The sequence below is a fragment of the Cnephaeus nilssonii genome, assembly GCF_951640355.1.
Source record: "Cnephaeus nilssonii genome assembly, chromosome: 20".
In the NCBI taxonomy this organism is placed as follows: Eukaryota; Metazoa; Chordata; class Mammalia; order Chiroptera; family Vespertilionidae; genus Cnephaeus; species Cnephaeus nilssonii.
This window is the reverse complement of record NC_137091.1, coordinates 45,423,611-45,448,194: the sequence shown is the minus strand read 5'-3', so window position 1 is coordinate 45,448,194 and position 24,584 is coordinate 45,423,611. Positions and strand designations below refer to the sequence as shown.

Below are 24,584 nucleotides of genomic sequence, written 5' to 3'. Positions count from 1 at the left end.
AGAGGCTTCGAACCACAGCACGCACGGAGGAGACGCAGCCCCTGCCCTCAGGGAGCTCACACTCCCGTGTGTGGGCTTACAAGAGGGCGATGGCGAGAAAAGATTACACAGAGAAATAAAGCAGCGGGGGGGGGGGGGCGGCTGTGTGATGGGAGGTGGTCAGGATGGCCTCATGGGAAAGGGGACATCTCAGAGGGACCTGAGGAGTCAGGGACAGCTGGGGACGTGAGGCCCAGGCAGCGGGCAGAGCATGTGCAAAGGCCCTGAGGCAGGTGCGTGCACAGCCTGTTCTGGAAACAGGAAGAGGCGGGTGGGAGCTGAAGCAGCCTGGCTGGGAGAAGGACCTGGGGGAGGGGCCTGGGGGAGAGGCCTGGGGGAGGGGCCTGGGGGAGGCTGCTAAGACAGGAGAGCTGGATCTGACTGGGATGTTGAAGGGACACTCCGGCTGCAGCTGGCGTAGGAACAGCCTGGGAGGGAGGCGAGGGTAGAGGTGGGGAGATCAGCGAGGAGGCTCCGCTGATCCCTGGGGGTGGCCGGGCCAGGGCCATGGTTGGTCCGCATGTCTCCCAAAGGTGGAGGCACTTCCTGAGCAGGTAGCTAGTCAGGCCCGAGGGCCCTGTGAGATGGATACTGTCCTCCTCGCTTCCCAGCATTGTCCTGCAGCTCAGAAAAGGGAAATCACTGGCTGAGGCCACGCAGCGTGGACGGCAGGCCCAGCGGCCGAACCCAGGCCCTGGCCCGACGGTGTCACTCCTCTTGCTACTTGTCTGGTATGGCCGTGGCTGTCCTGGGTCTTGAGTGTGGAGGTGGCATTTGTCAGCACCTATACCAGTGTCTGCACATACCAGGGACTCGGAAAATATTGGACAGACAGATGGACGGACAGATGGGTGGATGGATGGATGGATGGAGGATGGATGAATGGATGGATGGATGTTGGATGGACAAATGGATGGATGGATGGATGGATGGATGGATGGATGGATGAGTAGATGGATGGATGGAGGATGGAGGATGGATGATGGATGGACGAATATGATGGATGGAGGATGGATGAATAGATGGACAGATGGATGGATGGATGGATGGATGGATGGATGGATGGATGATGGATGGATGGATGGAGGATGGATGGATGGATGGATGGACAAATAGATGGATGGATGGGTGGATGGATGGATGGATGGAGGATGGGTGGATGAATAGATGGATGGATGGAGGATGGATGGATGGATGGATGAATAGATGGATGGATGGATGGATGGAGGATGGATGAATGGATGGATGGATGGAGGATGGATGAATGGATGGATGGATGATGAACAGACAAATGGATGGATGGATGGAGGATGGATGGATGGATGGATGGATGAATAGATGGATGGATGAAGGATGGATGGATGGATGGATGGATGGGTGATGGACGGATGGATGAATAGATGGATGGATGGATGGAGGATGGATGGATGGAGGATGGATGGATGAATAGATGGATGGATGAAGGATGGATGGATGGATGGATGGGTGATGGACGGATGGATGAATAGATGGATGGATGGATGGATGGATGGATGGATGAATAGATGGATGGATGGATGGAGGATGGATGAATGGATGGATGGATGATGGATGGACAAATGGATGGATAGATGAGTAGATGGATGGATGGAGGATGGATGGACGAATGGATGGATGGATGGATGGATGGATGGATGGATGGAAGGATGGATGAATAGATGGGTGGATGGATGGATGGAGGATGAATGGATGGATGAAGGATGGAGGATGGATGAATAGATGGATGGATAGAGGATGGAGGATAGATAGAGGATGGAGGATGGATGGATGGATGGATGGATGAATAGATGGATGGATGAAGGATGGATGGATGGATGGATGGATGGATGGGTGATGGACGGATGGATGAATAGATGGATGGATGGATGGAGGATGGATGGATGGATGGATGGATGGATGAATAGATGGATGGATGGATGGATGGATGGATGGATGGGTGGATGGAAGGATGGATGAATAGATGGGTGGATGGATGGATGGATGGAGGATGAATGGATGGATGAAGGATGGAGGATGGATGAATAGATGGATGGATAGAGGATGGAGGATGGATGGATGGATGGAGGGTGGATGAATAGATGGATGGATAGAGGATGGAGGATGGATGGATGGATGGAGGGTGGATGTCTGGGTGAGTCAAATGGACAAATGCAGCTCCCTGCCCATTTTGCAGAAATGAATCAGGAGGCGGCATCGGGACGTGGCTGAGGTCAGGAGAGAGCTGCACAGGGTTCTCTGTGGCACCAGCGGGCTGGCCTGGCTGCAGGTCCGGGCGTCTGTGAGGTGGCCCTGTTGGCTGGTGCATGGGGGTGTTGGAGTGGATGGCTGTGCGGATGGCGGGGGCTCCGGGAGCCCCTGGGGTCCTGGAAGGAGCCTACAGGAGCTGCAGGGGGCTGTCTGCCCTGGGCTGGGGTGGGTGCAGAGGGCTGGGGTGGCCGCCTGGGAGGGTGGGGTCAGCCTGCTTATGCAGTGAGGAGCTGTGTGTGCCATGAGGCAGGCTTGGCATGGCCCAGACCCCCTCCCGGGCAGCCCAGCCATCAGCGTCCTCCCCCGCGTCCGGACCTTCCCGCCGCCCAGAACCAATGGGTTAATTAGATAACGGGCCTTTGATTAGCGGGGGCGGGGGCCCCTGGGCGGAGGAAGGGGCAGGAGGAGGGAGGAGAGGCGCCCTCCCCGTCCAGAAGGAGAGAAAGGCGGCGGGAGGGAGGCGGCGCGGAGCACAGCGGCTCTGCACTGCCGTGTGACTAGAAATTGTAATCTGGGAACGAGAGAGGCAGAGCCCGGGCCGGAGACCCAGACGAACGGACGGACAGAGAGTCTGACTGAGACAGGCTCCCGGACAATGAGAGGGTGACGGGGACAGCGCGGAGTGGGGGAGATGGAGGAAGGAGAGGGGGTGCCCGGAGGTCCCAGGGGCAGCAGGACAGAGACGGGCAGCCGGGCAGGGGTGGCGGCCTGAGGCGGGGACCCCCGGAGGCGGAGGGGCTGGGGGAGGAGCGGGGTGGGGTCCGCGCCGGCCGGCGAGGAGAGCGGCTGTCGGTGGGGGGAGTGGAGGTGGAGGTGGGGTGGGGGCAGGGCCCAGGGGAGGCCGCAGGGAGGGAGGAGACTGCTGCCTAGACAGCCGCCCCCTGGGGTGGGAAGGGCGACAGGCAAGAAGGGGGGGGGGCGCGGGGAGACCAGGAAGCCCCTGCGTCCCCCCCCCCCCCAACACGACCTGAACGAAACCCCAGAGAACTGGGGAGGCAGAGCCCCGGCGGCTGGCGGCATGTGGAGGGGGGGCCTGGGGTGCAGGGAGAGGCCCTGCGGAAGCCGAGCCACCAGGGTGAGTGTCCGCGCTGGGCTCTGTGCTGGGGGGGGGGGGGGGGGGGACAAGGACCGGGCGGCCGGGGCTGGGGGGAAGGGGGGGCTGCAGACGCAGAAGCGGCGATGGGGGGTGTGGGCTGGCGGCGGCGGGAGAGATGGGGACGGCGGGCGAGGAGGTAGACGGGAGCCAGGCCTGGACCCCGCTGCTGCGGCTCCCTCACCCCAGGCATCCTGGCCCCTGGTCCCCCAGCCTCCAGGCCCCGGGCTCAGAGGGTGTGGGCTGGGTGGGCGCCAGTCTTAGGAGGTGGAACCGGGGCCCTGGGCTCAGACAAGGACAGGCACCGGCCTCCCGTCCCACTGGGGGAGCGAGGACCCCAGCACCTCCTGCCAGAGAGACGCACAGCCCCCCCCCCTCCCCCGGCAGAAAAATGAGTTCGGGCACAGACACAATCAAACCGCTCTCTGTCCCTCTGTCTCTGTTCGTCTGTCTTTGTCCCTCTGTCTCTCTCCCCCTGTCTGTCGCTGTCTCTCTGTCCCTCTGTCTGTCTCCCTCTGCCTGTCTCTGTCTCTCTGTCTCTGTCCGTCTGTCTGTCTCCCTGTCTGTCTCTGTCCCTCTGTCCCTCTGTCTATCTCTGTCCCTCTGTCTCTGTCTCCCTGTCTGTCTCTGTCCCTCTGTCTCCCTCTGGCTCTCACACACTCCGGCACAGACAAACGCACAGCCATCCTCATCCGAGTTGAGATGATGTAGGAAACTGCGGAAGGAGAGAGGGGATGTGCGCGCATGTGCGTGGGGCCTGTGTCCTGGGCCTGAGGCCGCGTGCGAGGGCGTGCCCGGCGCTGCTGGGGGTGTGAGCGTGCGGCGGCCGGTGGGGGACTCTCAGGTCGCATGGGTGCACCTGTGTGTCCTCCAGTGCACTAGCGGCTGGGAGCCGAGGGGGGATCCAGGCCAACAGCCCTCCGCCCTCCCCCACGGGCCCCAGGCCTGGGACAGCCACTTCCTCCCCCGGCACCTGTGTCCTCACCTAGAAACGGCCCCTAACCGCTCCCTCCACGGTCCCCAGGAGGCTCGGGGGGACGTCTGCGAGGAAAGGGCTTCCTCAGAACCCCCGGCAGTTTTATCACCGTTGGTACCGTTAGCTTGTCTTCCTTTCCTTCTCTGTCCGGTGGAAATGGGGGTGGGAAGGCCTGACGCCACTCTGCCCCCGCTCCCAGGACTCAGGCACAGGGTCCGGGCCCAGCACAGGCCCGTGGGCACCGCCGTGGCCTCCAGCACCTGCCGCTCCGGGCAGCCTGGTCCCCTTCCCCAGCATCGCCTCCAGCCTCCTCCCTGCCACCCCACCCTCCCATTCCCCACCCCAGCCCCTGCCTCGCCCATCACTGCTCCTTGTCTGGCACCTCTCAGTCCTTCAGGTTCCCCTGTGAGTCTAACTCAAGTCCCTGCAGCTGCTGTGAGGCCCACGGGGCCCGGACCCGCTGAGGGGCTGAGAGCAGCGTGGAGCTGGGGGCCTGGCCGCGGGGCGGGGGGTGGGGGGGGGCTGGGCCTCCTTGCAAACACTCCAGGAGGGAGAGGCCGGGGAGGGGACAGGACAGGACACTGGGACCTGCTCGCAGGGGCTCGTGCAGGCAGCCAGGGGCCCCGGGGGGGGGGGGGGCGGGAGCCTTTCTGCTGGGCTCTTCCCCTCTCTCGGCCACCTTTGTCTCGTCTGTCTCTCTCTCCATCCCCACCTATTTATCCACCTTTTTGAAATCATGCAAAGCACTAAGTTTTTTAAAAATATCTTTTTATGGATTTCAGAGAGGAAGGGAGAGGGAGATGGAGAGAAACATCCATGATGAGAGAGAGAATGATTGACTGGCTGCCTCCTGCACGCCCCACCCTGGGGATCGAGCCTGCATGTGCCCTGACTGGGAATTGAACTGTGACCTCCTGGTCCACGGGTCGATGCTCAACCACGGGACCACACCAGCTGGGCGAGAACTAAGTTCTGAATCTGGCTGAGTTCTCCACTGACTGGCCAAGCACGTCCTCTCCCGGCCTCAGTTTTCAGCTCTGTGAAATGGGCACAGTCTTGCCAACAGGGAGAGGATGGGATGAGAGGAGGGCAGGGAGGTGAGGACGGAGGCAGCAGCGGCCGTGAGCTGGGTGTCCGGGGAGCAGACGGGGCCCTCACTGAGCCTCTCCTCTCTCTCTCCCCACAGCCCCCCGGCGCCCACGCGGAGCATGAACAGTGAGGATGGCGCGCGCCTGCGGCTCCACGTGCCCCCCACTGCCGCCCGGTAGGATGTCCTGGCCCCACGGGGCCCTACTCTTCCTCTGGCTCTTCTCCCCACCCCTGGGGGCCGGCGGGGGTGGCGTGGCCTTGACCTCGGCGGCCGGAGGGGGCTCCCCGCCTGCCACCTCGTGCCCCGCGGCCTGCTCCTGCAGCAACCAGGCCAGCCGGGTGATCTGCACGCGGAGAGACCTGGCCGAGGTCCCAGCCAGCATCCCTGTCAACACGCGGTACCTGAACCTGCAGGAGAACGGCATCCAGGTGAGCCCGGCCGCCGGCGGGGGTGGGCACGGGGGTGGGCACGGGGGTGGGCACAGGGGTGGGCACAGGGGTGGCCAGTCCCTGCTCCCTGCGTGGGCGAGGGCCTTCTGAGCGACCCCGCCCGCTCTTCAGGGCGGCCCCTGGGCACTGGGGAGACGGTGCCTGGACCCCATGTTGGGCTGGGGCGGAACCGCCTGCGCCCCGCACAGCGGGACAGGCCTGGCCCGGAGTCGCAGGCCGCGCTGCCCGCTCTGCGGTCTGTGTGCGGCCTGTCGGCTGTGCGGCTTCGCACGGGAGCTGGAGGGAGCATGGGAGACTGAGCCCGCGCCTGGCGCCCTGCACGCGGCTGGTGCTCGCGGGGCGGCTGCCACCTGGTTAATTACGCTGTGACGCAGGGGCCCTGAGCGAGGCTTTGGGGAGAAATGTGCCTGTTGGGAGCTGGGTCCCTCCTCTGCTCTGTCCATGCCTGGGGCCAGGTCATCCGGGTTGTGGGGGTGTCCTGGGCACTGTGGGGGCGTCCCGGGCACCGTGGGGGCGTCCTGGGCACCGTGGGGTCATCCTGGGCACCGTGGGGGCGTCCTGGGCACCGTGGGGGCGTCCTGGGCACCGTGGGGTCATCCTGGGCACCGTGGGGGCGTCCTGGGCACTGTGAGGGCGTCCTGGGCACCGTGGGGGTGTCCTGGGCACAGTGGGGTCGTCCTGGGCACCGTGGGGTCGTCCTGGGCACTTTGGGGGCATCCTGGGCACTGTGAGGGCATCATGGGCACTGTGAGGGCATCCTGGGCACTGTGAGGGTGTGCTGGGCACCGCGGGGGCGTCCTAGGCACCATGGGGGCGTCCTGAGCACTGTGGGGGCATCCTGGGCACCGTGGGGGTGTCCTAGGCACCGTGGGGGCGTCCTGGGCACTGTGGGGCGTCCTGGGCACTGTGGGGGTGTCCTGGGCACTGTGGGGGCGTCCTGGGCACCGTGGGGGCATCCTGGGCACTGTGGGGGCATCCTGGGCACTGTGGGGGCATCCTGGGCACCGTGGGGGCGTCCTGGGCACCGTGGGGGTGTCCTAGGCACTGTGGGGGCATCCTGGGCACCGTGGGAGCATCCTAGGCACCGTGGGGGCGTCCTGGGCACTGTGGGGGTGTCCTAGGCACCGTGGGGGTTCCTAGGCACCGTGGGGGCGTCCTGGGCACCGTGGGGGTATCCTGGGCACTGTGGGGGCGTCCTGGGCACCGTGGGGGCGTCCTGGGCACTGTGGGGGCGTCCTGGGCACAGTAGGGTGTTTTGGGCACTGTGAGGCTGTCCTGGGCATAGTGGGGTGTTTGGGGCACTGTGGGAGTGTCCTGGGCACTGTGGGTGTTGAGCAGCATCCCTGGCCACTAGGTCCAGTTCCCAGAATGTCTCCAGATGTTGCCACACATTCGGGGGGCCTGGCCCCTGGCTGAGACCCACGTTCCAAACGTGTGGGCTCAGGTTCTACTTTAGGATTTCACACCGAGTTAAACTTGCATCTGGCTAAGGCGAGCCTGCCCGTGTCTGCACAGACCCCGTTTCTCAGTGAGTTCGCAGCCAGCGAGCGTCTAGTTTGTGAAGGCAACAACAGAAGCTGGGTCATCTTTGAGCACCTTTTACCCATGAATTTTCCTAATGCTGTTCAACGAGAAAACAGGTGTCCATCAGTCCCCAGCGCCCTGCAGCCTCTCCCTGCCCCCCGACTGTCCTGGGGGCCTGGGACCAGGGCTGTGAGGGGGCAGCGCCCAGGGGTGGCCATGGCGCCAGGACCAGGAAGCCAGAGTCGGGGTCCAGGAACATCGGGGCCTGGCCACATGGCCCCACCCCGCTCCTGTGGGACCCACCGTGTCCTCTGCTCTGGGCCGCCTCCCTGTCACCTCCCAGGTCCCCCTCCGTCCCCCCAGCTGCAGCCCCTGAGGGGGGGACACTGACTCCATTGTCACACACACCGCCCTGCCCTCCACCTGTCCCCCATTTCCTCACCTGGCGGTCAGCAGATGCCAGTCCCGGGTGATGCCCAGATCCGCACAGCCCATCCTGCCCGCTGCCTTCCATCCGTCCGTCTGTCCGTCCTAGGGGGCGGGCAATGATGAACAGGGATGGCGCTTGGCGGGCCATGGCCTTCGAGAAGCCCGGCGGCTGTGGAGTTGGTCCACAGGGCACGGCTGGGAGGAGCTCTGAGTCCCCTCCGACCGACAGCAGCCCAAGGCCATGGCAGCGCCCCCTCTTCTCTTGGGGGGGGGGGGGCTCACCAAACAGACAGTCCAGTCCCACAGGCGGCCGCTGAGCGCCAGGTGCCAGGCCTGCTCTGGGCGCCAGCACAGACCCACCCAGGACACAGGGAGCTCACGGGGGGTGGGGGGGCCCACAGGGCCCCCCCGCACCCCCAGCTCCTCGCACCTCCAGTGCCCCGCCCATCCTCCCAGCGGCCACCAGAGGCGCCCGGGACTCACCCCTCTGAGGACCTCAGTCCAGGCTCTTCATTACCACCCAGGTCCCCTCAGGGGCGCCACCTCTCCAGCCTCCCGGTCACTCTCCAGCGCTGAGGACTTAGTCCTCCTGCCCTGGGTCCCCCACATGAGCCCCTCCCGGTCCCCGCCTTCCTCTCTGGGTCGCAGCCCCTCCCCCAGGCCCCCAGCCCTGCCCTAAACGAACCTGTTAAAAGCCTCCCGGTTTCCTTCTGTGTGGGAGGCCGTGACCTGGGCATTCGGGACACAGGGACACATCGGTGCCCGACTCCGACAGCCAGGCCCTGCCCCCCTGCGCCCACGGCCCGTGGAGACACAGACACGGTCAGTCAGTGGCGTGTGCCCAGGGGTGTGGGGAGGAGTGGGGGAGGGGCGGGGGCGCCGCTGGGGAGGCAGGGAGGCAGGGAGGCTGGTGGAGGTGGCACAGGTTGGGAGGAGGTCGGGAGCCTGCGGGCATCTGGGGAAGCGCGTTCCCAGCAGGGCTTGTGTGTGTGTGTGTGGGGGGGGGGGGGGGGCTGAGAGGGGACAGTGACGCAGAGCCCGCTGGGCCTTGCGGTCACAGTGAGAACTTGGGGTCACAGAGGGAGCCGGGGTGGCTGTGGCAGAGGCCGGGCGGGCTCTGATGGGGGTTTGAGGCGCTGGCACAGGCCACGGACCCGGGACAGCCGGCGGCTGGCGCAGAGCTCAGGAGGGCTGCGGAGGCTCAGCCAGGCAGGTGGGGGGCGGCGGTGACCAGAGGACTGTTTGAAGGTGGAAATGTCGGGGGTTTCCCTGCAGGGGGGAGGTGGGAGGGAGGCAGAGAGAGAAGATGGCCCCGGGTTTTAAGCCTGAGCTGGCCCCTCTGGTGGGACCTGCTCACTCATGCGCCTGTCACCCCGACTTCAGGCCACCGGCCTCCAAACCTTTGGGTCCACATCCCTGTCAGAGTGCACATGTGGTCCCGCGGACATACATGAGTCCACGTGTAAGTCTCGCTCAGTCTCCTGCACCGTGGACACGAAAAGGCACACACAGCCCCGCCGGCGTGGCTCCGTGGTTGAGCGTTGACCTAGGAACCAGGAGGTCACAGTTCGATTCCTGGTCAAGGGCACGTGCCCGGGTTGTGGGCTTGAGCCCCAGTGTGGGGTGTGCAGGAGGCAGCCGATCAATTATTTCCTCTCATCATTGATGTTTCTATCTCTCTCTCCCTCTCCCTCCCTCTCTGAAATCAATAAAAATATTTTTTTAAAGAAAAAGAAAAGGCACACCAAAATGGGCTGCCTTCACGGATCCAAATCCCAACACTTTCATTCCTCATCCTGGGGTTCCTGCACCCCACTCTGGAGACCACCGACTCCTGACACTGCCCACTCCCCGAGAGGAGAGGGTGTCCGCAGGTTTGACTCCCTCCCGGTCAGGGCACGTACCTGGGTTGCAGGTTCGAATCCCAATCGGGTCGCGTGTGGGAGGCAACCGATCGATGTTTCCTTCTCACATGGATGTTTCTCTCTGTCTCTCCCTCTCCCTTCCTCTCTCTACATATCAATGAAAACATTTCCTCAGGTGAGGATTTTTTTTCTTTTAAGAGCAGTAGATTTGGCCTCCTTACCAGGCACCTTGTAGGTGGCTGGAGTGGGACCATCTGGGGAGCAATTAGAGGCGCTTTTAAAAATAACAACTCTTTAATTATACAAATAAAAAAAGTTTAAAAACCACCCCTAGTCCCACCATCTGGATATAAATAACTGCTGCTCAGCTTTTGTTTTAAAAGCCTTCCTGGCTCTTTTGTGTGCCTCTGTGCATGTATTTTTAAATTATTGATTACAGAGTGAATGCAAATTCATTTAGAAACACTAGAAAATACAGCTAAAACACAGGGCAAGCCAAACGAGACTCCACAGCCGCCCGGGACGCTCTCCACACACATCCTCAGCAGATGCACAATGGGCTGGGATTAGGAAACCCACTTATCTTATAGCTTTTCTTTGTTTCTCACTAGCTGGTTTGGCTCAGCAGATAGAGCGTTGGCCTGTGGACCAAAGGGTCCGGGTTCGATTGCGGTCAAGGGCACGTACCTCGATTGCAGGTTCCTCCCCGGTGGGGGCCCTGGTCGGGGCTCCTGCAGGAGGCAACCAATGAATGTTTCTCTCTGTCTTTCCCTCTCTCCTCCACTCTCCCTAAAAATCAATGGGAAAATATCCGCATGTGAGGATTAATAAAAAAAAAAAAAATGAAAGCACGCCATTTCATGTGGGAACGCCAAGTGCACAGGTGGCCGGGGCCTCTCCTTGGGATGATGGTTTAGTCTTGGGGAGAGTTAAATGCCCTTCTGTGACATGGCAGGGAGGGGGGTGGAGGGGGGGTGGAGGTGGTGGTTTGAATGCCTTTGTGGGCAAGATAATTTTTTTTTTTAATCACCGGCCTTCCGTGAGGTCCCTCATTCTGTTTGAGGTTGGACTGGGCGTGTGAGCGGGGGCCACGGAGAGGCCTCCCTCTGCCTTGTAGCCACAGTGACCTGAAGGAGCGGGTTGGGCTGGGGCACTGGCTGGGGAAGCATCCGTAGCCAGGCACCCCTCGGTGTCCTGGGGGGGGGGGGGGGGGCAGGGGCAAGCTCCCACCCCTGGGCTCTGCTCCTGCTCCCCGGTGAGGCCCTGGCTGCAGTCTCCGTCCTCCTTCACCGCCTGCTCCTCCTCCGCTCCGTCCCCTCCTCGCCGCAGCCAGCCACCCTCATCTGTTTACTGTGGGTCTTTCTGCGTGTGTGTGTCCTGGAAAGCGCTTATTGTTGCTTTGTGTGCGTGTATTTTTAATTCATGTAAATGACGCTGGGTTATAGATGGCTTTCTTTGTCTCGCTGTTTTCCCTCGGCCTGGGTTGTTAAGCGCCATCCACGTGGCTGTGTGTGTGTGTGTGTGTGTGCGCGCGCGCAGCGCGCGCGCGCGCGGGCAACGGCCTGCTCCGTTGCTTTAACGCTGCAGAATTCCCCTTGGTGGGCGCCCCCTCACGCCCTGCCCCCCACCCGTCAGGACAGACACCCAGGAGACTTCCAGCTGCTCCCACCACAAATCCTCCCTGGGGACCCTTTGGCGCCCGCGTGACAATGTCTTGGAATGTGCCCCTGGGGGACTGGTGGCTCAGAGGACATGCACTCGGCCTAATAACTAATAACCGACCGACGATCCACCGATCCACCGAGGCTACAAGCCGGCTGCCCTGGGTCCCTCGGGGCCCGTGAGGTCATGTGCACGGGATGTGTGACAGCTCTTGGCAAAGACTGCGCTTCTGTCCTCAGAAACAATCAGCTCATCCCAAGGAGACACTCATGGGTGCTGCAGGGTTGGCCGAAGGGCAGCCCAGCCTCCATGGGGCTGCAGAGGCAGCCCGCGGGTCTGATGATGGGCGTCGGGTAAGCGAGTGGCCGTGCATCTCACGCGGGAGGTCATGGGTAAGCGAGTGGCCGTGCATCTCACGCGGGAGGTCATGGGTAAGCGAGTGGCTGAGCATCTCACGCGGGAGGTTATGGGTAAGCGAGTGGCCGGGCATCTCACGCGGGAGGTTATGGGTAAGCGGGTCGCCGTGCATCTCACGCGGGAGGTCACGGATAAGCGAGTGGCCGTGGATCTCACGCGGGAGGTTATGGGTAGGCGAGTGGCCGCGCATCTCACGCGGGAGGTTATGGGTAAGCGGGTCGCCGTGCATCTCACGCGGGAGGTCACGGGTAAGCGAGTGGCTGTGGCTCTCACGCGAGAGGTTATGGGTAAGCGGGTCGCCGTGCATCTCTCCCGGGAGGTCATGGGTAAGCGGGTCGCCGTGGATCTCACGCGGGAGGTCATGGGTAAGCGAGTGGCCGTGGATCTCACGCGGGAGGTCATGGGTAAGCGAGTGGCCGTGGATCTCACGCGGGAGGTCATGGGTAAGCAAGTGGCCGTGGATCTCACGCGCGAGGTTAGCGGCTACTGAGAAGGGAGTTGGAGGAATATTGAATGACACAGGAAAGTGCGTCACATGCAATATCGAGTTTTCAGAGGATGCGAGCAGGATGTCCGATTTGTTTTACAACTTAATTTAAAAAGCAACAGCAGCAGGGACCACCCAAAACTGTCAGCAGCGCTTCGGACTGGGGGAGTGGGGATCTGACATGTTGTGAAGCCCGCTGGGCCTCAGTTTCGTCACCGACCTGGGGACGGCCGCCGCCTGCCCCGTCACTGAGAAGTCGCGCCTCCTTCCCGGACAGCGTGTACTAAGCACCGCCATGTGCCAGGCGCGCTCCGTGGCCCTGGGGACGAGGTCGCCAGCAGATCACAGCTGAGCAGGCGACAGCGAGGCCGGCCTCGCCGCGGTCACTGTCATCCTGCTGCACTCAGAGGAGCGTGGGCCTCAGGCGCCTGCTGAGCGCCCAGCCCAGCCCAGTCGAGCCCCCGCCCCGGAGTGCACGACCCCCCCACTTCGTGGACACCGGCCCCCGTCACCGCTGGCCCAGTGCTCAGCTCAGAGTTGAAACGTGACATGGCCGAATGGGAGAAGCGCCGCGTCCTGGAGAGCCACGTGGCTTCTGAGCCTCATGACAGCCCCAGGGAGGGACCGTGGGGGTGTCATCCCCACGTTTCACTTGAGCAGACTGAGGCCCGAGAGCCAGAAGACGCTGGCCGCCACTACGCCCCCCCCCCCACTTTGAGTGCATCGCCTGCCCTCCCCCCCCCATCTCCCCCCCCCCCATGGCTCCAAGTCCTAGTTCCACAGTCCGCTAATTTCAACATGCTGGCCACCCCACCCCACCCCCCGGCCCTATTCTTATCCCCATTTTACAGACCAGGACACTGAGGCAGGGAGCGTGAGAGTGCTGTGCAGGAGGCCACCGTTAGCAAGGGGATTGGGACTTAGCCGGGCAGGCTGGCTGCAGAACTTGATTTCTCTCTCTTTTAACTCGAGGATATGTTTTTTTATTGATTTTTAGAGAGAAAGGAAGGGACAAAGAGAGAGAGAGAAACATGGATGTGAGAGAGAAACATCGATTGGTTGCCTCTCATATGCACCCCAAGCGGGAATTGGACCCACAACCTGGGTATGTGCCCTGACGGAGAATCGAGCCCACAACCCTTCGGTGCAAGGACAACCTTACAACCCACTGAGCCTCCCGACCAGGGCTGAACTTGACTTCTTTCTCTTTTTAAAAAACAATTTTATTTATTTATTATTTTGTTGTTGTTAATCCTGACCCGAGGTTATTTTTCCATTGATTTTAAGAGAAAGTGGGAGAGAGAAAGACAGAGAAACATCGATATAAGAAAAACACATCTGCACGAGCCCCGACCAGGGCCAGGTTGGGGAGGAGCCTGCAACCGAGCTACGTGCCCTTGACCAGAATTGAACCCAGGACCCTTTGGTCTGCAGGCTGACACTCTATCCACTCGGCCAGACAGGCTAGGGCTGAGCCTGATTTCTTTTTTCTTTTCTTTTGTTTGAACTTGATTTCTTATCGTGCTTCTGATGCTCCCCAATTCGCAGCTCTCTGGGCTCCGCGCCTGGTGACAGAACTGTGACCCAGTCCTGGCTGCGTGGGCACAGCCCTCAGGGCTCTGGCCTCCTCCTTGCCCATTGGGATGCTCACCCACCTCCCTCCCCCCTCCTGGCCTCTGTCTCCCTCCCCTCCCCCCACCCCCAGCCGGAGCCGCCACATCACCCCTGTTCCCCTTGCAATAGGCACCTGCCCCAGGGGGCTGTAGGGTCCCAGCCACACCACACTTGGGGCGCCCTCCGCTGGGCCTAGACGCAGCCCCAGCCCGCGTCCCTCCGCACGTGCTCCACGCCAGGCGCTCTTCTTCCTGGGTCCCGTCTCCACCTAGAAACCAGCTCTGAGCGGGAACCCAGCTGACACCTTGAGTCCCTGCGCCCCCCACCGCGTGTCTGACAGGCCCGGCTAGTGTACCTGCAGCACCCAGTCCTGTTCCTGATTGGTTTATTGAGCACCTACTGTGCGCCCTTATTGCACACCTACTGTGTGCCCTTATTGCACACCTACTGTGTGCCCTTATTGCGCACCTACTGTGTGCCCTTATTGCGCACCTACTTTGTGCCCGGCGCTGCCCCAAGCACAGTGAGCAGGGCAGGTTCACATCGCTGCCCCTCACGAAGCTGGGCGGAGAGACAGGCAGAAGGCGCACAGCACAGCTAACCCCTGGACAGTAAAAAAAGCACATACAACTTTTACTCCCCCAAAACTTGCTTGTCCCTCGGTGTCTACCAGGGGAGGGGGTAGTTGATTCCAGGACCCCTGCCAGACACCTGTGTCTGCGAATGCTCAAGTGGGAAACGGTGTGGAGCAGTGAACGCAGAGTCCGCCCTCAGCATCCGCGGGCTCCCAACCACAGACCCAAACCAGCTCAGGGTTAACGGAAAAAGCCCACATTACAAGTGGACCCGCACAGCTCACACCCGGTTGGTTGTTCGAGGCCAGTACTGCTGGCTGGAGCTGAGAGCTGAGAGCTGAGCCAAACAGGCAGGAGGGGGGCAGGGGGGGGCCTTCCTGGGAGGGCTGACCCCTGACCCCACTGCCTTAGGCCAGGTGGGAAGGAGGGGGCATGGCCTGGGGCCTCCTAGCAGGGACAGTTAGTATTTGTTGTTGGAGGAGGCGGAGGTGAGGTGATATTGACCGAAATAGCATAATGGTCTTCCCTAAGGGAGGAAACACTGGTTTTTTTTTTTTTTTAATATATTTTTATTGATTTCAGAGAGGAAGGGAGAGGGAGAGAGAGATAGAAACATCAATGATGAGTGAGAATCATTGATTGGCTGCCTCCTGCACGCCCTCTACTGGGGATTGAGCCTGCAACCCAGGCATGTGCCCTTAACTGGAATCGAACCCGGGACCCTTCAGTCCGCAGGCCAACGCTCTGTCCACTGAGCCAAACCGGCCAGGGAGACACTGGTTCTGAGTGGCCACCTGGCGCTGGGCAGGGCTGTGTTGTCTCCGTCTGCGCTTTTTCTCATTTAGTCCTCAGGGCCCTGTCCCCACTGCAGAGGCAGCGAGGCCCGGGAGGCCCGGGAGGCTGGGGAGGCCCAGGAGGCTGGGGAGGCCCAGTCTAGGCTGAGTGGCTCACTGAGTGAGGTGCCCGCCAGGCCCCAGCCATGCCTAGGGGTTCCGGGTGCCCCCCCTTATCTCCAGGAAGGAGGAGATATGAGAAGTCCCCGTGAAAGTGGTTGGAAAAATAACCAATGATTTTTAAAATTGCGAATGTAAAAAAAGAAACTAACGGGAAAAAACACAAAAGTGGAGCTTACGAAATTTTTACCGTTTCATTGCATTCCAAACGTATAAAAACAATTTATCTCCATAGAGTTTAAGATGAACGATGCACTTAATCATTTTCCTACCTCGGTTAAATTTTAATAAAGGATTTCTCGGCAGTTTGTTTTCTTAAAAACCCCAACAGAACACAGTGGTTTTTTTCCAGCGTCAGTAACATGTGCTCACCACAACGGGAGCCGGAGGATGAGGGGGGAGAAGCCCCATGAGGTGTCTGTGTCCTTGACACGGGACACAGAGCCGGCCTGGGTGGGGGTGGGCCCAGTAAATGGGGGGAAGGAGTGAGGGGACCAGGGGACTCAGGCAGGTAGGCGGCTGTCAGAGGCAGGACCCCAGGCCTCGCTTCTCTGCTGGGGGCAGGGGGAGTGTCTGCCCCAATACCAGGCCCACCTTGTCCATTCCCCCCCAAACCCGCCGCCCGTGACTGTGGCCACCGGGGTGCCCGCCCCGGCCTCAGAGAGAGTTTGAGCACCTGCTCTGCTGTGGGGGGGCTGCAGGCCCGCCTCCCCGCTGCCCCCCGGGCGGCCCCGGTCCCCATGGCGCTTCCTGATGGTGCGTCATTATCATGCTCAGTGTCTCCCCTCCCCACCGCGGGTCAGCTCCCAGCTCCGGGAAGAGGGCTGCGGCTCTCTCGTCCACGGCTGCGTCCCCGGAGCCCGGCGTGGAGCCTGACACACAGCAGGCGGCCAGGGACTACCTGTCAAGTGAGCCACGGACACACGGTGACGTCTGAGCACGGAGCGGGCCGAGCCGCTCAGACACACTCTGACACGGCGGGCGGGGCGGGGACCTCGTGCTCCGATCCCGGAGAGCCCTGGCCGGGCGGCTCAGTTAGAGTGTCATCCCGTGCCCCAAATGGCCGCGGGTTCGACTCCCCAAGCAGCCGGAGGGAGGGCGTGTGGCGGGGAAGGCAGGCAGGCGGCCCGGTGCTGCAGGTTGGACCCCTGGCAGGGGGTGTGCAGGAGGCAGCCGATCCACGTCTCTAGCTCACATCCATGTTTCTCTCTCCCTTCCTCTCTCCCTAAAAAGCAATAAACATCTCCTCGGGTGAGGATAGAAAATTAAAGAACTAAAATAAAATAGATTCAGGGGAAGCGGGCTGCTCCTGGCTCCCTCTGGCCTGTGATGGTTTCCTCAGATGAGGCCTCCCATCCGCTCCAGAGTCGCTTTTTCAGTAACGAAATGGGCAGTGGACGAAGAGGAGGCATTGGATGGGCCCCGAGAGGGTGCTCCCGAGGTGTCCGGGCAGATGAAAGGGAAGGGCGTTCTGAGCAGAGGGAACAGCATAGGCGAAGGTGGGGGACCTGGTGAGAGAGTTCCAGGGGCTGAGACTGGCGACAGGCAGCTGGAGTGAGGCTGCACGGGAGGGGGTCGTACGGAGGGGCAGGGGGAGGCAGCAGGTGCCCGGCCAGGCTGGATGGCCGCGGAGGGCACTGGCCAGCCATGGAGGGCTGTGGAGGAGGACAGCGGGGTCAGCCCTGGGTGTGGCGAGGCCCTGGAGATGAGGGTGGAGGGGAGAGGCTGGAGGCCGGGCAGGCTGCGGCCCGAGCTGGGTCACGGGGTGGAGAGAAGTTGGCTGAGACATTAACAAGGGACAGAACTGCGAGGCGGGCCGGCGGACCCCGCGGGAGGCCCTGGGTGGTGCGGGGGTCCAGGCTGCAGGCGAACCGGAGGGGCCACGCGGAGAACAGGGACCCCAGGAGGAAGCGGGGGGCAGGGGGGAGGCAGTGCATCCTGTGGGCCTGCAGATGGGCTGGCTGGCTCCCCGGGAACCCCCCCCCCCCCCGACCACGTGTCACCAGGACAGGACGAGGGGCCGCCTCCCAGAGCGCTTCCTGGTCTCAGCTTCTCAGCCCGAACGCAGGTCCAGGCTCTCACAGGCGCCCCGGTGACCAGCCGATGGGAACTCCCTCTCCATTATTATTGTGACTGTTATTTTTAAATGGTTTTTTAAAATATATTTCTATTGATTCCAGAGAGGAAGGGAGAAGAGAGAGATAGAAACATCAATGATGAGAGAGAATCACGGACTGGCTGCCTCCTGCACGCCCCACACTGGGGATCGAGCCCGCAATCCGGGCACGTGCCCTTGACCAGAATCGAACCCAGCACCCTTCCGTCCTCAGTCCTTCAGCTCTATCCACTGCACCACACTGGCGGGGGTGGTATAGTATTAACAGAAGCAGCGGCGAGGCCTGCTTTGAGCTCCGCCAGCGTTTCGCAGGGCGATGATAAAGGCGACGTAAGACGGGTGCGTGGTCACGATGTTCCCCGGACGTCCCGGGCTCCAGACGTCTGACCAGGAAAGCTGCTGTGGGGCGCCGTTCAGGCCGCCGCGGGAGGAGGAGGAGGCGAGGCTCGGGGCCCGCATGGCGGAGCCGGGGCTGCAGGGCTCAGCCCCCAGCCTCCCGGACAGCCGCGGGGCCAACGAGGGTCTCTCCAGCCCTCCCCCCTCCCAGGCCATCGTCCCCAGGAAGCCACGTCCTGCAGGGGCCACTCCTGAGGCCTGTCACCCCAGCCAGCTCCCTCCGGAAGCGACTCACCCCTCCTTTGCGGGGGTTTCTCCAGCTCTGAGAGCCGGCATGTCCCGGGAGGAAGCTAGAGAAAGCGAGAGCCTATTGAAGAAATAAACGCCCTGGCCGGTATGGCTCAGTGGATAGAGCGTAGGCCCACGGACTGAAGGGTCCCGGGTTCGATTCCGGTCAAGGGCACGTACCCTGGTTGCAGGCTCCCTGGCCCTGGTTGGTGGGTGTGTGCAGGAGGCAGCCAATCAAATGTGTCTCTCTCACATCAGTGTTTCTCTCTCTCTCCTCTCCCCCTCCCTTCCACTCTCTCTAAAAACCAATGGAAAAATATCCTCTGGGTGAGGATTAACAAAAAAAATTAAAATAAAAAATAAATAAAACAATTGACTTAAAAAAAAAAAAAGAAAGAAAGAAAGAACGGACCCGTCCATCCGTCAGAGGTGTGGCCTGGGGAGGGGTCTGTGGCCACGGCGGCGTCACTGAGGCCGAGCCCGTGACCATCCGGGAAGCGCGGCCGGGAGAGGGAGTGCGTCACCCAAGTGTGTAAGATGAAAAGGTGATGGGGGAGACCTCCCTGCGCCATACGCGTCGAAAGGGGATCGGGAGGGTGTGCGCAAGTCGCTAACAGAAGTGAATTCTGGGTAGAGGCCCTTTGGCTGAGTTTTCTGATTTTTCTTTTCTTCTTCTGCTTTTTCCTAAAATGAGCATATATTGCTTTTTTAATTTTTTTATCCTCACCAGAGGATTTTTTTTTTTCTCATTGATTTGTAAAGAGAGAGGGGCCCTAGCCGGCTTGGCTCAGTGGGTAGAGCGTCAGCCTGCAGAACAAAGGGTCCCGGGTTTGAGTCCGGTCAAGGGCACGTAGCTCGGTTGCAGGCTCCTCCCCAGCCCCGGCCCTGGTCAGGGTGCGTGCAGGAGGCAACCAATCAATATGCTTCTCTCACATCAATATTTCTCTCTGTCTTTCCCTCTCTCTTCCACTCTCCCTAAAAATCAATGGGAAAATACCCTCAGGTGAGGATTAAAAAATAATAAAGCGGCTGTATCGTTTTTTAAGAAGAGAGTGGGGGGGGGGGGGGGGAAGGGTGAGAAAGAGAGAAACATCGATGTGAGAAACACGGATCAGTTGCCTCCTGTGTGCACCCCAACCGGGGATCGGACCCACGACCCCAGTATGTGCCCTGACTGGGAATCGAACCCACAACCCTTTGGTATGCAGGACGATGTGCAACCCACTGAGCCACCCAGCCAGGATGCGTATATATTACTTTCTCGGCAGAATAAAAAGGTGGATGGGGATTGCTCTGTTAGTCTAACCTGGCACCCAGCGTGGGCCTGGCCTCGGGAGAGGCCGGGGGTGTTTAGTAGGGGAGCGGGGAGGGGTCAGCCCCTTCCTGGACCGCTCCTCCGTGCTCTGTCAGCCCAGGTCCACCCTCTTGTCTCTGTGAGCCCTTCAAAGTAAGCTAAGGAGCCCCAAGTCTGTTTTTTTTTTAATTTTTACTTTTTTGAGAAAGAGAAAGACAGACAGACATGGATCTGTTGTTACACTTACTTATGCATTCATTGGTTGACCTTGTATGAGTCCTGACCAGGGATGGAACCTGGAACCTTGGTGTAGCGGGACGGTGCTCTAACCACTGAGCTACCCGGCCGGGTCAGATTCCAACGTTTTAAGAGCCCACTGTCTCTTGCACCCTGAGGCCCCAAGGACCTTCCCTCAGGCCAGGTGCCAGGTTGTTTTCCGAATTCCCAGGAATCTGGTTTCCACGCAGGGAATGGACCCCGATTCTGGTCAAAGAGGACCCCCCCCCCCCCCACGATGGGAGAGTCCGAGAGGGGCTCCTTTCAAATTCACTCGCTTACGAAACCCAGAGCCTGAGGGCGCACTGCTGGCTGCAGGCCCTGAGGCTGAGACCCAGGCCTGCCTCCCGGGAGGGGGGTGTCTGGGGAGAGACAGCAGACAGGCAGCTGGTGCAGTGGGGGCCCAGGTGGGGGTGACAGGGCCAGGACAAGCCTCCAAGCAGGTGACCCCTGAGCGGGGTGTGGAAGGCAGAGGGAGAGGCAAGTGCAGAGGCATGGGGGAATGCGCTGGGCTCAGGGAATTGCTGGGGGGCGGGGGGGGGGGAATTCGGGAAGGATGGGGGAAGGGGAGGGGGCAGTCATGCCAGGCCCCTGTGCAGGGACTGTGTGTTATATGGGACGGACCGTCACACTCGGTCCTCTTGGTCTGCGGCAGGTGTGGGCTCTGGGAGTGACAGGGGCTGGGGCGGGGGGGGGGGCTGTGAGCAGGAGGGACTGGGGACTGTGGGTAGGAACAGACCTCCTGGGGCCGGGTGTCCAGGGGGGCCCAAGCCATGGACTGGAGAGCTGGAGAGGCGGGGATGCAATAGGGAGTCAGCGGACTGAGGGCCGGCTCCGCGGGTGAGGCGGGGGGGGGGGGGCGGGGGCGGGGGGGGGGAGACAGCAAGTGTCAGACCGACCAGCCATCTCTGGGTGTCGCTGCCCTGGGGCCGCCTCCACCGGTGGCGGCTGTGTGGCCTGTCAGCGGCTCAGGGCTGGAGGCCCCTCCCTCCTGGCAGTCCCGTTTCATAGACTGAGGGCGGGGGGGGGGGGGGGGGGCAAAATGCGGTTGTGCTCCCGCAGCTCGGGAGCCCAGGAAGCGCCTGGCAGCCCGCACAGCCTCACACGCCATCACGCGGACGGAAAACACGCCAGGGGGTTGGAAGGCTGAGTGTGAAGACTGGCAAACTCTCCCTCGTCAGTTTCAGCTCAATTACACGTTGAAATCATAATATTTGGGATCTAGTGGGCTAAATAAACACGATTAAAGTTGATTTCACCTGTTCAGGGTTTTCTTTTTTTATTATTATTATCCTCACCCCGAGGATATGTGTGTGTGTTTTAATATATTTTTATTGATTTCAGAGAGGAAGGGAGCAGGAGAGAGAAACATCAATGATGAGAATCATGGGTCGGCTGCCTCCTGCACGCCCCACACTGGGGACAGAGCCTGCAACCCGGGCGTGTGCCCTGACCGGAAATCGAACCATGACCTCCGGGTTCATAGGTTGATGCTCAACCACTGAGCCACACTGGCTGGGCCCCGAGGATAGATATATTTATTGATTTGAGAGAGAGAGCGCAACATTGATCGGTTGCCTCCCGTACTGTCCTGACCAGGGATTAAACCTGAAACCTGTTGGTGTACGTGATGACACTCCAACCACCTGAGCCCCCGCCAGGGCTTGCGTTTTCTCCGAACGTGGCTTTTGGGAAACACGGGATTAAATAAGTGTCCTCGCTGCGTTTTCGTTGAAGTGGCGCACACGGGGCGGGTCACTGTTCCATGAGCGTGACACTCCCCGGAGCCCGCGTTCCTCATGCAGGGTGCCTCCCAGGCACCATCTTGTTTCTCAAACTTTTTAAAAAGGGTTTGTGTACTTATTATAAAAGTAAATGTGGCCTGCTGAGACTGGTTTGGCTTAGTGGATAGAGCGTCGGCCTGCGGACTCAAGGGTCCTGGGTTCGATTCCGGTCAAGGGCATGTACCTTGGTTGCAGGCACATTCCCAGCAGCAGGTGTGCAGGAGGCAGCTGATCGATGTTTCTCTCTCATCAATGTTTCTAACTCTCTATCCCTCTCCCTTCCTCTCTGTAAAAAAAAAATCAATAAAATATATTTTAAAAATATATATAATTTTTTTAAATCAAACCGTTTTTCAAAAATGGCATCATGGTCATACTCTCCCACCAGCAGAGGCGGGAGAGCTGGGCCCCTCTGCCCACGGCCGCCAGCACTTGGCGCCCTGGTGCCTATTGTTCGTTGTTACCTGAGTTACTGATGGTGTCTCCCCTCCCCCCCCCCCCGCCCCCCAGGTGATCCGCACCGACACCTTCAAGCACCTCCGCCACCTGGAGATCCTGCAGCTGAGCAAGAACCTGGTGCGCAAGATCGAGGTGGGCGCCTTCAACGGGCTGCCCAGCCTGAACACGCTGGAGCTGTTCGACAACCGGCTGACCACGGTGCCCACGCAGGCCTTCGAGTACCTGTCCAAGCTGCGGGAGCTCTGGCTGCGCAACAACCCCATCGAGAGCATCCCGTCCTACGCCTTCAACCGCGTGCCCTCGCTGCGGCGCCTGGACCTGGGCGAGCTCAAGCGGCTGGAGTACATCTCCGAGGCGGCCTTCGAGGGCCTGGTCAACCTGCGCTACCTCAACCTGGGCATGTGCAACCTCAAGGACATCCCCAACCTGACGGCCCTGGTGCGGCTGGAGGAGCTGGAGCTGTCGGGCAACCGGCTGGACCTGATCCGCCCGGGCTCCTTCCAGGGCCTCACCAGCCTGCGCAAGCTGTGGCTCATGCACGCCCAGGTGGCCACCATCGAGCGCAACGCCTTCGACGACCTCAAGTCGCTGGAGGAGCTCAACCTGTCCCACAACAACCTGATGTCGCTGCCCCACGACCTCTTCACGCCCCTGCACCGCCTCGAGCGCGTGCACCTCAACCACAACCCCTGGCACTGCAACTGTGACGTGCTCTGGCTCAGCTGGTGGCTCAAGGAGACGGTGCCCAGCAACACCACCTGCTGCGCCCGCTGCCACGCGCCCGCCGGCCTCAAGGGGCGCTACATCGGCGAGCTGGACCAGTCGCACTTCACCTGCTACGCGCCCGTCATCGTGGAGCCGCCCACGGACCTCAACGTGACCGAGGGCATGGCCGCGGAGCTCAAGTGCCGCACGGGCACCTCCATGACCTCGGTCAACTGGCTGACGCCCAACGGCACCCTCATGACGCACGGCTCCTACCGCGTGCGCATCTCCGTGCTGCACGACGGCACCCTCAACTTCACCAACGTCACGGTGCAGGACACGGGCCAGTACACGTGCATGGTGACGAACTCGGCGGGCAACACCACCGCCTCGGCCACGCTCAACGTCTCGGCCGTGGACCCCGTGGCGGCGGGAGGCGCTGCCGGCGGCGGCGGCGGGGGCGGCCCCGGGGGCGGCGGGGGCGGCCCCGGGGGCAGCGGCGGCTACACCTACTTCACCACGGTGACCGTGGAGACGCTGGAGACGCAGCCCGGCGAGGAGGTCCTGCAGACGCGGGGGACGGAGAAGGAGCCGCCGGGGCCCACGACGGACGGCGTCTGGGGCGGGGGCCGGCCTGGGGAGGCGGCCGGCGCGGCCTCGTCGTCCACCACGGCGCCCGCCCCGCGCTCCTCGCGGCCCACGGAGAAGGCGTTCACGGTGCCCATCACGGACGTGACGGAGAACGCGCTCAAGGACCTGGACGACGTCATGAAGACCACCAAGATCATCATCGGCTGCTTCGTGGCCATCACGTTCATGGCCGCCGTGATGCTCGTGGCCTTCTACAAGCTGCGCAAGCAGCACCAGCTCCACAAGCACCACGGGCCCACGCGCACCGTGGAGATCATCAACGTGGAAGACGAGCTGCCCGCCGCCTCGGCCGTGTCCGTGGCCTCGGCGGCCGCCGTGGCGGGCGGGGGCGGCGTGGGCGGGGACAGCCACCTGGCCCTGCCCGCCCTGGAGCGCGACCACCTCAACCACCACCACTACGTGGCGGCCGCCTTCAAGGCGCACTACGGCGGCAACCCGGGCGGCGGCTGCGGCGGCAAGGGCCCGCCGGGCCTCAACTCCATCCACGAACCTCTGCTCTTCAAGAGCGGCTCCAAGGAGAACGTGCAGGAGACGCAGATCTGACGCGGGGACCCTGCGGGAGGCGCAGATCTGGCTCCGCCCCGGGGCGGGACCGGCTCGGGCCGGACTGGGACGCTCCCCGCAGCCCCAGCCCCGCGGACCCGCTGGGGGGACGGTCAGGTCGGGGAAGACGGGCGCGGAGCCCGCCCGGACCGCAGGGCGGCTGGCCCAGCGGGGACAGGCTGGGCCCCGGGCGCGGAGCCCGTGGTTCCGGCCTCGCCCCCACCCCGGTGACTGGAGGGGATGCGGGATTCCTAAGTGGCCAGGACCCCCCCTCCCGCGCCCCCCGCTTTTCCTCGCGGCTCTCCCGACCAACCGTCCCGCCCTCCACCTTCCAGGGGAGAGAGGAGCTTTTTTTGAGGGGCGTCTTTCCCCTCATCCCCCAACAACCCTCCTTTTAAGATTCATTTTTTGCAGTTTGACGCCTGCCCCCCCTCCCACCCATCCACCCTCGAAACGGAAGAGACAGACACGTGGTCGTCGGCGCCTCCAGACACCCTGGCCCCGCCCCCTCCCGCGCCCACTCGGTCCCCAGGGCCCTTAGCTGGGGGGGCGCCCCAGCGCTCACCCCCACACACACACAGACTCTTTTGATACTGAAGGGAGGTTTGCGGCAACGACTACCTGCTCTGTAATTACTTTAAAAAAAAAACACGGAAAAAGTAAAAAAATATTT

The 24,584-nt window shown here is 61.7% G+C and overlaps 1 protein-coding gene across 1 annotated transcript; it reads left to right on the top strand.

The window, feature by feature from the left end:
* Positions 1-5,615: 5,615 nt before the first annotated feature.
* On the top strand, positions 5,616-23,911 carry LRRC4B (leucine rich repeat containing 4B; the record flags this gene model as incomplete). Its single annotated transcript, XM_079800590.1, has 2 exons — positions 5,616-5,912; positions 22,064-23,911. 2 exons carry the CDS (start codon positions 5,616-5,618, stop codon positions 23,909-23,911), a joined length of 2,145 nt encoding a protein of 714 aa, XP_079656716.1.
* Between the last annotated feature and the right edge of the window lie 673 nt (positions 23,912-24,584).